This window comes from Dromaius novaehollandiae, chromosome 22 (genome assembly GCF_036370855.1).
Source record: "Dromaius novaehollandiae isolate bDroNov1 chromosome 22, bDroNov1.hap1, whole genome shotgun sequence".
Lineage (NCBI taxonomy): Eukaryota > Metazoa > Chordata > Aves > Casuariiformes > Dromaiidae > Dromaius > Dromaius novaehollandiae.
The window spans coordinates 8,904,290-8,916,663 of record NC_088119.1 but is presented as its reverse complement, the minus strand read 5'-3'; the positions used below and the strand labels follow the sequence as shown (position 1 = coordinate 8,916,663).

The 12,374-nt window shown below is 65.7% G+C and overlaps 1 protein-coding gene and 1 non-coding gene across 3 annotated transcripts; both read left to right on the top strand.

Annotated features, from left to right (window-relative positions):
• Nucleotides 1–874: 874 nt before the first annotated feature.
• Nucleotides 875–946, top strand: TRNAQ-UUG (transfer RNA glutamine (anticodon UUG)). The gene has a single exon. It is a non-coding gene; the product is annotated as a tRNA-Gln (tRNA).
• A 6,648-nt stretch (nucleotides 947–7,594) lies between these two features.
• On the top strand, nucleotides 7,595–12,341 carry ABI3 (ABI family member 3). Of its 2 annotated transcripts, XM_026106970.2 has the most exons (8): nucleotides 7,595–7,982; nucleotides 9,148–9,315; nucleotides 10,021–10,197; nucleotides 10,516–10,598; nucleotides 10,787–10,882; nucleotides 11,197–11,471; nucleotides 11,571–11,696; nucleotides 11,782–12,341. In XM_026106970.2, exons 1-8 carry the CDS (start codon nucleotides 7,866–7,868, stop codon nucleotides 11,943–11,945), a joined length of 1,206 nt encoding a protein of 401 aa, XP_025962755.2. In that variant the 5' UTR covers nucleotides 7,595–7,865; the 3' UTR covers nucleotides 11,946–12,341. The 2 variants fall into 2 exon arrangements, with proteins under 2 accessions (XP_025962755.2, XP_064380691.1); XM_064524621.1 differs by lacking the exons at nucleotides 7,595–7,982; nucleotides 9,148–9,315 and adding an exon at nucleotides 9,349–9,935.
• The last annotated feature ends 33 nt before the right edge of the window (nucleotides 12,342–12,374 follow it).

The window sequence follows — 12,374 nt, the reverse complement described above, 5'->3', positions numbered from 1 at the left end:
GTTTTTAGGAGCACAATATCCCAAAGTTTTCTTTCCAGTAGATTCAAAAAACTTCGGGGGGGCAGGAAGGAGGTGACGGATGCGCGCGGACACTGCTTGCAGAGCTCCGGTCCTCGGGGGATGCCGGCCGTTGCGTGTGCCGCAGGAGCCCAAGAGCACCAGCCCCAGCCCTGCTCCCGTCTCCGTCCTCGGCACCGGGCAGAGGGGGTGGCTGAGCCCGCGGCGGGCGGCCCCGGGGGTCTCCCAGGGCACAGGCTGGCAGCGGGGCGACGAGGTGGGAGGAATCGCTGCCGGTGCCCCTGGCTTGCCGTAAAAGAAACGGAGACGTTGCGCGGGGCGAGACGGGCTCTGGCTTTTGACGCCAGCCTGATTTAGCAGAGTTTTGCAGAGGAAGACAGGCGGGCGCTGCCGGAGCTGTGCTGGGTACCAGGGTTTACCTGCGAAATTTGCAGTTGTGAGGAAGATTTGGGGATTTAACAGTCCTGCTGAGCCTCACGCGAGGGTACCGTGAAGCATGCGGAGATGGGGCAGAGAGGGGCCGAGCGTGGCGGCCGGCTGCTCGTCTCCCCCCGCCCGGCGAAGCAGGCGCGTGGCCACATCCCCCGGCACCGTTGGGGAAGGGCGAATTCCCCGCCGAGGGCTCAGAGCCGAGGCAGCAGCATCCTTTGGGGAGCGGGGTGGCGGCTGGTCCCCAGTGGAGCGATGCCGAGGGAGCAGGGCGGCCTGGCCGGCTCTGTCCCCGTTCCCGTCCCCGCCAGGAGCAGGCCCAGCCCGGCGCAGGGCCCCGCCGCTGCCGAGGCCGGGGGAGGCCGGGGGAGGCCGGGGGCGGCGGCGGCAGCGCTGAGGGGCGCCGCGGCGGGGTTGTGCACGCAGCGGTCCCATGGTGTAATGGTTAGCACTCTGGACTTTGAATCCAGCGATCCGAGTTCAAATCTCGGTGGGACCTCGCGAACTTTTTGCCCTCACCGCCCCGGTCTCGCGGCGGGAGGCGGCAGGGAACCGGCGCGGGGGCGGCGGGAGCGGGATTCCCCCATCCCGGCCCGCTCCCGGCACCCAGCGGCGGCGAGCGCCCGCGCGCTCCATTTTGTGCGGGGGCGCCGGCTCTCCCCTGCGCATGCGCGCAGCCGGCGGCGGGGCTGAGCGGACGCAACGAGCCTTTCCAGCTCCTTGCGCTGATTGGGTGAGGCGGGGGACACGGCCGCTTTCCTGCGCTGCTATTGGCTGGGAGGAGCGTCCCCCCGCGCCCCCGCAGTTGTTACATTGTAACAGCGCTACATTGTAGCCGCGCTGCAACACGACAGCGCTACATTGTAACCGCGCTACAGCAGAACAGCGCTACATTGTAGCAGCGCTGCGCGGCCGCGGCTCCCTCCCTGGCTCCCGCTCGGCGCTGCCCCGGCGCGGCTCTGCAGTCCTTAATGAGGAGCTGAATTAACGCGGGAGGCAGCTGCGTTCGGCGGTTCGAGGCCAGGCGGGAGGCGGGTGTGAGCTGGGTCTGTGCAATGCAGGTGTGGCTTAGCGGGGGTGCGGGGGGGGGGGTCGCCTCTGGCTGCTCAGTCGCTATAATATTGTACTATATAATATTGTTATACTGTATGATATTTTTATAATATTATAATATATATTATTATTGTATATATTACCGCTGTAATACCTCGGTGGGCAGGGGGTGCATAGGGCTGGAGCACCGGCCCTTTCCGCACCTCCCTCCCCTCGGCGGGGCACAGAGGGCAGCGCTTTCGGGGGGGTCCCTGCTGGCCTAGGCCACCAAGCAGACACCGCACCGGCTGTACGCAAGGATGGAGGAAGACACCATATAAAATGGGGTTCGTGCAACTGTAATGCGCATCTGTTGCGTCTCCCTGCTGCAGGGCGCAGATCCGATGGTGCTGCAGGTGCCGGTTGCTGCAGGAGCCGTTGCTTTGCCTCGCTGCGTGTGCGGGGAAGGGGCCCGAGCTGGCTTCCAGCCCGGCAGCCCTGCCGGCGCGCAGGGGACGGTCCCCGGGTGGGTTTGGCTCCCTGGTGTCTGCCCGCGTTTGCCTGGCCGAGGAGCGGGGCTGGCTGTGCCCTCGCCGCAGGGGAAGGGGCCCGGCGGCGGCACCGGAGCTGCCGGCACAGCGTGAAGGGGTGCCTGGGGCAGTGGCGCTCACCCCGAGCCGGGGCCGAGGACAAGGAAGGGCTGGTTTAGGTGTCCCTGCCCGCCCTGCGGTTGTGCCTGGGCTTGGAGGGACAAGCAGCAGCCGCTCGCCCGAGCTGCTCTCGAATGCCCGGGGGCATCCCGGCTTGTTGGGCAGGCAGCAGGCGCCCTCGAAAGCCCAGGTGCCCCTTGGCCACAACAGTCCCACACCCCAAATCCCTTTAGCAGAGATTAGTTCACTGTGACGCAGGTTTCAAGGCGTTTAGCTTCGATTAATAGGTCAATCTTCCCTGAGCACAGGAAAACCCGGGTATATTTGATTTATCTTCCTCCTGGATTAGAGGTGGAGAGGAACAACAAAGCTCTGATTTGGCAGCGGAGCAGGCTGGGTTTTCGGCGCGGCGAGGGCGACGGCGCTGCACAGAGCGGAGGCTGCTCCCCATCTGCGGCTCCGGCGAGCGCGAAGGCAGCGGGACCGAGGCGCCGCGAGAAATCTGCCTGCGGGTTTTCGACCTCGGTTGCAGACGCCGCACTTTGTGCCCCGACCACAGGGAAGGGCCTTTCCCGGCACGGGGTGAAGGGGAAGTGCGGTTAATCCGTCCACCGGCCGGGCTGCTTGGCCGGATCCCCGCCGTGGGAAAGCTTGCCCGGGGCTGGCGGTGCCGGAGCAGCGCCCGGCTGTGCGGCCCTTGGCAAAGCCGCCCCTCGCTGCCACGACAGAGACAGAGGCTGTGCTCAAAATGCTCACTTAGTGGATTTATTTAGCGCCTGTGAGAGAATGAACAAAACCTTTTCTTTCTTTTTTTTTTTCTTTATTTTTGGCCAGTTAGGTATGAGACACCAGCACGGAGCCGCCGGCCGCAAGGGAACGTCGGGGAGCGCCCACCCGCTCCGGAGCCAGGGCAGCGGAAAGACCCCGCGTGGCACCCAGCTCTAGCGGGCAGCTGGGCAGCTTGGGGCATCCTCGAGCCCGACCCCGGAGACGGCCGTGGGCTTCGCCGAGCGCGGTGCCGCGCGGGACGGTGCCCCTGGCTGATGCGGGGGAAGAGGCAGCCCCAGATGGGGTCCAAAGCCGTGTGCTCACACACACGGTGTTTTAGCTAGCCCCAGCCTGGTGCCGGCAGTGCTCAGAGCTGCCACCATCGCAGCCGGGCCCTGACGGCCCTGGGCTCGTGCTCCCGCGGCTGCCGGGGTCCCGCAGGGGAAGCGGGGCTGGGAGGGGGCAGCAGGAGTTTGAATAAGAAGCCTGGTTCCTTCCTGTGCCCTCCTGCCAGCACCACGTGTCCCCTGATCCCCCGGGTCTAGCCGTGACATGGGCATCGCGGGGCCAGCCCGTCCCGCCAGCCCCTCGCTTGGGTGCTGCCACCTCTGCGTGCCCCCCCCTCCATGTGCTTTGCAGGTGGACATGCTGTGCTAAGGGGACGGTTGTTTTGGGGGTGACATGCACGGTGCAGAACAAGCCGTGGCCTTTGTGGTGGAACAGGATGGTGTCTAAAATACCATTGCTCTTCCTAAACGCTTACAGCGGGCAGCCTGGTCCCCCGCCGGGACGACACGCGGGGGCCTGGGGAGGCTTCCCACCCTAAAAGCGGGGCGCTGGGGAAGCGACGCTCTCCCCGGGGAGGGGGGCTTGGAGAAGCCTCGGCTCAGCCACACGCCAGCCCTGCGGTTTCACAGAAGCCCAATTTTGCTGCTGGCTGCTAAAACTGCAGAAGTTTCACCTGCAGGAAATGAAATTTCGATCAGGCGTGAGAACGCGACAGCACGCCCTGCTCCGGCTGCTGAACCTCATCTCCGGCCTCTGTGGGTTTTGTTTTATTTTTATTTTTTTACTTTCTTTTCTCTTTTGCCACCCTCGAGCTGTGCTACGTTTGGGGTCAGGGCTCCCCTCCCCAGCGCGGGGTCAGACTACAGGGAAAGCAGGTTTCTCGCAGTCCTGGCGGGGCGGCGGGCAGGGCCCCGTGCCCGGCGGCGGGGTCAGCTTATCGTGCAGCCGCCCTTCTCCTTGAAGGGGTTCTTGTCCTCGGGGATGCCTTTCAGCAGCGGGTCCTCTCCCGCCATGGACTCGATGTATTCCTTGATCTCTTTGCCGGTCTTGGAGACCTGCCGAGGAAGGAGCAGCTCTGCATAGGCCACAGGGACAAAACGGTGCTGCAGAACCGCGACCCGACTCGTGGGCCCACCAGATCCCTGAGCGTGCAACGGGCTGCAGCAAAACCGCTGCCGGTCCCCACGCACGTCCCACCCAGCACAGGCTGTGGGGCACCCAAGGGCATCCCCGGGGATCCCGGAGAGCATCTGACCGTCCTTACAGCATCGCCCATGTTGAACTATTTCCCAGCTTCTCAGCAGAGCTCAGTTGAGCCAAACACTCTAGTTTTAGACCCGCAGCCCTGCGTGTGATGGGGGTGCTGGGGGCCAGGCTGCTTGCTGGCTCTGCTCTTTCCTTCTAACCTTCCCGGAGCTGCTGGGCCAGCGAAGAGGTGCTAAGCACCAGGGTGATGGCTGCCTTGAGGGGAGAGCGGTGAAAACACAAGCTTGAGAACCTGGGTTTGAATTTTAATATCAGCGGTTGTGTTCTTCCCCCAGCAGCGTGATCAGGTCAGAAAGCTATGCCAGGGCAAACGGCCCCTGTGAACTTTGGTGGAAACACTCACCATTTGCCTCTCGTTCTTCACCTCCTTTTTCAGCTGGTCAAGCTCCATCTTCAGCAGCTCCTTCTCTGTCATATCCTGAGCCATTTTGCCCTGCAGTTACGGGGAAATGGCTGTTAGTAGCTTACAGACGAGCTTCTCCTGTGGCACATGAGGACTGTCGGTGTGGCCCTAACCTTGTTGCAAACTCCGTTAATGTCTCAGCTACTCTCGTAGTAAAAAATATTGTAACACCTGCCATAACTGGAGGGTCTTTTTTTGTTTTTAACAGACGCATGGAGCAACAGATGCCATTTGATAGTTTCTGAGGATCTAGCTCAACTTTTGGATTGATCTTTGGCAGCCCCAGAGGCAGTTTCCCAAAGACACGAGGTTTCCCAGTCCCTGTGCCGTTCGGGGCAGCCAGGTGCTCCCGTTGCCAGCTGAGCGCTGGGAAACCGGGGCTGTCGGAGCAGCAGCCTCTTAGGAGGACCCAGACGGGATTGCTCCAAACTGCCCTGCTTCTCCAAAAAGAGGAGAGCACCCTGATTGCACACTAGGTCTTCCTGACCCCTGCGTCCTATGCTTGGGCAGGAGCATCTTGGGGAAATCACCTGGCAGGTTTTCTAAGAAATTAAGGGTTTTTTTCCCCTCTCTGTGCCCTGCCTGTAAGTGTCCCGGGGGGATTTCACTGCCGGGAACAGATCCTGCCTGGGGCTCCCCGCGGAGGAAGGAAACCTCTTCCCCTTCTGCTGAAGGCAGCAGCAACTGCCTCAGCCGCCTTCTCGAGGGGGACGGCAGAGCCGCGCCGCGGACCCAGGCGCCCGGCCCCTTCCCTCCACTTTGCGCTCGCCAGGATGTGGCCCCGGTCGCGCTGCTCGGCTCGGAGCCTTCTGCAATGGTTTGTCTGTTCAAGCCCAGATCGTGCTAACTAAATCTCTTCTGGTTTTCCACTTTAGGGCGGCAAGAGGGGGGGAAGCTTCTTGCATTTGCCATGTAGTAGGTAACCTCCAAGGGTGTTTAAAGGAGACAGCGGTGGAACAGCCCAGAGTCCCTTGAACAGTCAGATAGTCAACGAGGAGAAAGACTTTATAGCTAAATCAGAGTCTGGAAAAGGACAGGAACCTTCAGAGTAAGTGATACCATGGACTAGGTCCCTGCGCTGCCGTTAGGCATTTGCACAGAGGCATTGCTCGGTGCTGGAGATGGTTTTTGGGGCTGTGCGGGCTGGAAAAGCCTGGCTCACTCTTTGCAAAGACCCTGCCTGAGGGTTATGCGAGAACCCCGAGATAGCTGGCCCGTGCAGTGAAAGAAGCAGCCCCAGATCAAAAGTTAAAGCAGGGTTTGAAAGCCTGGCTGCAATCTTTTAAATAAAAATGCAGACGTGATGCCTCAGCCCTGCTTTGGCAGGTGTCACGCCTGCGTTCCCCAGTCCTGGCTGGTTTTCTCTGGCCACTGCCCCGCTCATGGCTCGTGCCCCTGCACCGCGCGTGCCCGCTGCTGCTCTCCCCTTCGATGCTTTCAGGACACAGCAGCACGGGGAGATGCTCGTGGAAGAGGCAGCGAGGAGCTGAAAGCCACCACAGTGGAGCTACAAGCCCGTGGAGAAGGTGACTCTGGAGCCAGGCTGAAGGCACCAGCAATGTCCTCCCCGCTTGGAGGAAGCGAAGCCACTTACCTATGGGGACGAGGGTCTCCCCCTCTCCAACGCGGAGGTGCTTAGGGACACATGTGCACCAGTCTCCGGCACTCGCTGCCCTGCTTCAGGCTCAAAGACTCCTTGAGGTCTGCGAGCCGGCACCGGGGAGCAGATGTCTTTGCTCCCTAAGCTGATAATGGACTCAGGCGAATAAGCTGCTCAGGTGAGGAGCATTAGCCTCGAAGCCCGGGGTAATTGGTGCTGGGCGGGGAAGGGACAGGGACAGGGACAGGGACAGGGACAGGGACAGGGACGGGGGGCTGAAGCACTTTGCAGAGATGTTGAGCACCGGTGGCTGGTTGCTGGGGGACCCAGAAAGCCCCCGAGCCCTCCGCCTTGGGGGCCGAGCGTGGCCGGTCCTGGGGTCGGGAGTGGAGGCAGCATTCCCTGCGGGAGCCGGGGCAGATTTTTGGGGAGGGGAGAGGAGCGGGGCTGGGTTTCGGGGTTGGGGGGGTGCAGGGAAGGGCGGCCCCAGCTGCCCAGGGAGCTGCGGGGGGAGGATCCCCTGGGGTGGGGGGCTGTGCAGAGGGACCCTGGGGAGCTTCGGGCTTGGGGATGTTGCTGCCGCATCCTCGAGTCTGGCGCGGGCTGAGACGAAGGCTGCCGGGAGGGGGATGATGGAGCAGCTTGTGGCAAAGCTCAAGGGCCAAATTCCCTGTGTCCCCCCTCCCGGGCGCTGCCATGAGACCGGATCAGCCCAGGTGCATCCTTGATGCTGCTCCGAGCCCGGGTGCTGGCACGTGGGGCTGGGCCATCCCGGGCTCCCGCCTCGCACGGCTCTCTGGGGGCTGAGGAACGAGGTCCGTGTGGGAGAAGTCCATCGTTTCCCCGGGCGTCGCACTCCCGGGCACAGCGTCCATCCTCAGCTGGTGCCGGGCCGGATGGGAGCTGCTTTGAGACGTTGGTCGCAAACGTCCTCGCGGCGGGGGCAGCTCGCTGCTGCCCGGCCCGGGATGCTGGCCACAGGGACGAATTCACGCTGGCTGTGCCACATCCTGCGTGGGCCTTGGCCGGGCCCTGCGTGGGCCGGTGTCCGGGGGGCCCCGGTGTGCTCCCTGCCCTGCCGCCGGCGGCCCCGCCGCGGGAGCGCGTGACTCACATCCTCCAGGGCCGGCGCTCCTGGCGCGCTTCCCCGCCGCGAGCTCCCATCCCGAGCCCGCGGCAGAGCGGACGGGGAAGACGGGCTCATCCTCCTGGCTGTTCGGCTCGCGGGCACCGGGAAACCGGGAGACATGTGACGGTGCCGGAGCGGGCGCCGGGGCAGGGCCGGCCCCCCCGGGGTGTCTCTCCACCCCACGGGCGTCACGGCACCCACGAGCCGCTGCGTCAGTGCGCCGGGGAGCTTCGAAACCGCGGCGGGCGGCGAGGGAAGTGGGAGGCGAGCGGGGCCGGCGGCATGGCGGAGCTGCGGCAGCTGCAGCAGCAGGCCATCCCCGCGGCCCGGCAGGTCCTGCGCGACAACCTCGGCAACCTCCGCAAGGTCGCTGACTACTGCGAGAGCAACTACCTGCAGGTGCACAGGGGCTCGGCGGGGAGGTGGGGGGCCCGGCGCGGCGGTGGGTCCGCGGTGGTGAGTTCCTGGCCCCCTCGGAGCCTTCCTCCCCGCCGGCTTCGTGCGGAGCGCTGGTTCCGCTGGGAACGGTCCCTTGTGCCTCGGTTTCCCCTCTTGCCTTGGCTGCTGCAGGCAGCGGCTTTTCTGCTCGGCTCTTGTCTGGGCTCCCGGGGTTGGGCTGGGGGAGGAAGGTGAGGAAGATGATGTCTTGGCCTTGGAGGGGTTTTGGTGCCTCCCGGGAAACCCTCGGAGAGGAGCACGGACGCGGACCCCCCTCGCGTGGCAGCAGCCATCCGGCCTCGGCGGCACCGGGCTTTCCCCGGGTCACACGGGTTGGTGCAGCGAACGTGCAAAACAAGCGCACTGCTCTTCAGCCCTCCCCTCCTCCTCTTCCTCCAGCCTTCCCCTGCCACCTCTGCCCTGTGGAGGCGGGGGGGGGAGTAGGGGCTTTGGGGGGTGAAACGGGAGGGAAAAGGGCTGTTCAGCTCCCTCCTGACAGTCCCCTGGCCCCACCAGCCGAGGGGATGCGCTTCGGCTCTTGGTGTGCCCGTCTCTGCCCTTGGGGCGAAATGTGGGGCGCAGCCTCCACCCGTCTGCAGGCACCCACATGCCCCGGGTAGCGCCCGATGCTCAGGGGCCTCGGCTGGATTTCCCCGAGTCCAGCAGCTGCGGCTGCACCGCGGAGCAGAGCGTTTTGCCCTCTGTCCCTGGTGTCCCTCTGGCCTTTGGCCGCAGGGATGGACCCGTCCCGGCGCCTGCAGCCCTGGGGTAGGAGCTTCGCGGCGTCTCCAGCCACCGTCGGCTGCAGCGGGCTCCAGCCGGAGCCGAGCAGCGCCGGTGAGCGGAGTCAGCGACCGCCGTCCCGCTGGCCCAGCCGGGGGAAGTCTGAGGCATTCAGAAAGCAGAAGAAGGTGGTTTGAAACCGTGTGACTGCAGCTAAAAAGCGCTGGCCGGAGAGAAACGGTGCTGTGGCGTCACGCTGGGTCGTCCCGTGCTCCCCTGCCACCTGGGCAGCACGAAAGCGGCTGGGTTTTGTGGGCACTCAGAGCTCCCCCCCCCTGCCCAGCTGGGCTGACGTTGGCCAACGGGTTGGCTCCTCTTACCAGGATGTATTTTCATCTCCCAGGCGAGTGACAAGAGGAAGGCGCTGGAGGAGACCATGGCCTACAGCACCCAGTCCCTGGCCAGCGTGGCTTATCAGATCAGCAACCTGGCCACCAGCTTCCTCAAGATGCTGGACCTCCAGGCAGCCGAGCTGCAGCGGGTGGAGGCCAACGTCAGCTGCGTGGCCCAGGTGGGTCCGTCTTAGCCCCTTGCTTGGACCGGTGTCTTCTCGTGGTGGGTCCCCATTGCCTTGGGGTCGGGTCCCTGGGCCTTGAAAAGGGGCTGATCTCCAGGAAAGGGTTCTGTGAAGCCCACCAGAGCTGGAGAGGACTGTGTGGGCAGTCCCGGGAAGTCCAGCCCTGCAGGACCGGCCCCACCACCGCAGTGGGTTCCCCGGGGGGTCAGGGATGCCGGCTCAGTCACCCGGGCGTCCCCTCGCCCGGGGCCCGGCCTCATCCTCCCGGAGCCGTGGCCGCCGGCGCAGCGCCCCGAGGCCACCCTCCCTCTTCCTGTTACTTGAAAGTTGCCTGGAGACTTTCCTGTTGGAAGGATCCTGAGCTACCGCTCCGGAAGCAGCATGGAAACGGATTAAAGGCGGCCGGGACACACACGCCTCCATGCCCGCTGCTCCGTGACCTTGTCCGGCCCGTCGGCTGTGTCTGCCTTAGGCAGGGCCAGCGCTGCCGCCATGGGATGTGGTGGTACAACCCACCCAGTCGCGGTGTTGCGGGGCTGTGGATGGACTGGCAAATGGGGGCCCAAGCCTCAACGGAGCTGGTTCCCCGGGACAGTCCATCCCGCTTCCCGCTGGTATGCAGGGAAATGGGGAGGGGGCGAGGGCTGGAAGGGCTGGTGGCCCCGGGCGGGCAGCGGGGGACAGTGCCGCTCTCCGCAGATGGTGGACATGCACAAGGAGAAGGTGTGCCGGCGCGAGATCGGCGCCTTGACCGTCAGCAAGCACTTCCCCTCGCACCAGAAGATCGCGCCCCCCGCCAGCCCCCCCAGCCTGGAGCCCTACTACAGGAGGCCCCTCAACTTCAGCGTGCTGGACGACGTCGGGCACGGCATCAAGGTCGGGCGGCGCGGGTGCCGGGGGCGAGCGGGGGAGCCCGGCCGAGCATCGTGCAGGGGCTGAGCCTCCCCGACGGCGGCTCTGCAGGCGCGGGGGCGATGGCGGCGCGAAGCCGCCCGCGCAGGGGAAGCTGCGGTGCCGCAGGGCCCGTTCCCACGGCGGCGGCTGCGCTCGGCGGGGCCCCGGCCGCTTCCGCCCCGCGCGCTCCCCGGCAGCCGCGCAGCCCTCCGGGGAGCATCCGTGCAATGAGTTTGTCAGTCGGCTGCCAGTCGGGCCTCACCGGGTGCCTCTCTCTCGCCCTCCCCCCTGTGCCTCCAGGACCACAGCACCCAGCTGTCCCGCACGGGGACCCTGTCGCGGAAGGCCATCAAGTCATCCGTGCCGGCTGCAGGCACCCTGGGGTGAGGCCGTGGTTCGGGGGGGGGGGGGTGGGGTGGTCAGGATCTGCCCTGGGTGCAGCCGTGGTCCTGGCTTTGCCCTTCCCGGCCCCCCCGTTAGGGAGGCTCTGGCTCGCTGGGACGGTGGCAGTAGCCCCCCCCCCCTCCCCGGGGTCCCACCCTGCCCAGCCCCAGCGCTGCTCTGCCCGCAGGAGGGGCCCGCGCGTCCCCGAGCCCATCCAGCCGCCCGTGGTCCCCGAGGGAAAGCTGTCTGCAGCCTCCTCCACCTCCTCGCTGGCATCAGTCAGGTACCGGCACCCCGGGGGGGGGGGGGAATGGCCCCAGGCCGGGGGGCTGCGGTGGGGCATGAGGTGACTCCCCCACCTCGTTCCGGGGCAGTTCGTTGTCCCGGATGGGGAAACTGAGGCACGGAGCACGGCGCTGGCTCATGCCGGGTTTCCAAGCCAGCGCTTGGGGCTGCCCCACAGCAGGGCTGCCTGCCCCCAGCCTGGAATGGGGCAGGGGTCCATGGCCACGGGGGGGGTCACAGCCAGGCTGCCCCACGTGGGGTGACAGCGCTGGCCCGGCCCTCACCGTGACGGCCACTCTGCTCCCCCCACAGCTCGAGCGGAGCCCCTGGCCCGGCGGGCGACGGCGTCCCTGCACCGCCACCGCTCCCGTCCCTGCCTGTGCCACCTGCCCCAGGCCCGGCCACCGTCCCGCCACCGCCGCCACCGCTGCCTGGCGAGCTGCCACCCCTGGGGGACCTGGACCTGCCACCTCCAGGGGACCTGCCACCACCACCGCCAGGGGACCTGGACCTGCCACTGCCAGGGGACCTGCCACTGCCACCGCCGGAGAACCTGGACCTGCCACCGCCGGGGGACCTGCCTCCCGGTGAGGGCTGCGTGCACCCACGGGGGACGTGGGGACCCGCGGGTGGCCCCTGCTCGCACCCGGAGCCCTTCACCCCCAATGGCTGCGGGTGCTTTGCAGCCCCCGACGACTTCGACTCGCCGCCGCCACCGCCGGCTTTGCCCGAATTTGACGACTTAGCCCCGCCGCCGCCGCCGCCGGCCTCCGAGGAGCCTCCCTGGGCGCCAGGCAGCTACCTGGAGAAAGGTACCGGCTGTCCGTCCGCCTGTGTGTCTGTCTGTGGCATGGGGCCGCGGCGGCCCGCTGAGCGCCCGTCTCTGCCCCCCCGCAGTGGTGACCCTCTACCCCTACGCGCGGCAGAAGGACAACGAGCTCTCCTTCGAGGCGGGCGCCCTCATCTACGTCACGCGGCGCTACTCGGACGGCTGGTGCCAGGGCGTCATGGACGAGCGCGCGGGCTTCTTCCCCGGCAACTACGTGGAGCCCTTCTGCTGAGCCCCGGCCCGGCCCCGGGGGCCAAGCGCTGGCGCGGGGGGGGTCCGGGTGGGCTCCCCGCGGCCGGGAGGGCTCTGCTGCGCTTTGAGCAGCCGCTGCTTTCATTTCGGCTTTGCAGAGCCGGCGTTTCGCTCGTCCCCTTGCTTCGGCCTCTCCCGCAGTGCTGCGGTGGGGGGTCCCTGGGTGCCCCCCCCCCAATGCACCCTCAGCCCTTCTCCCACCCTGCTTTTTTTTTTCCCGAGCACTGGGGCATTTGAGCCACCTCGCCCGCATCCGCACGGGAGCCACAGCCAGCCACTTCCCACCTGGATGTGTCCTGGATACAAACAACTTGTGTATCTGTTTTATATATACATATATATATGTAAATGTGGTGTGTGTCTCTGTATATATATATATATATATATATATATATATATATACACACAC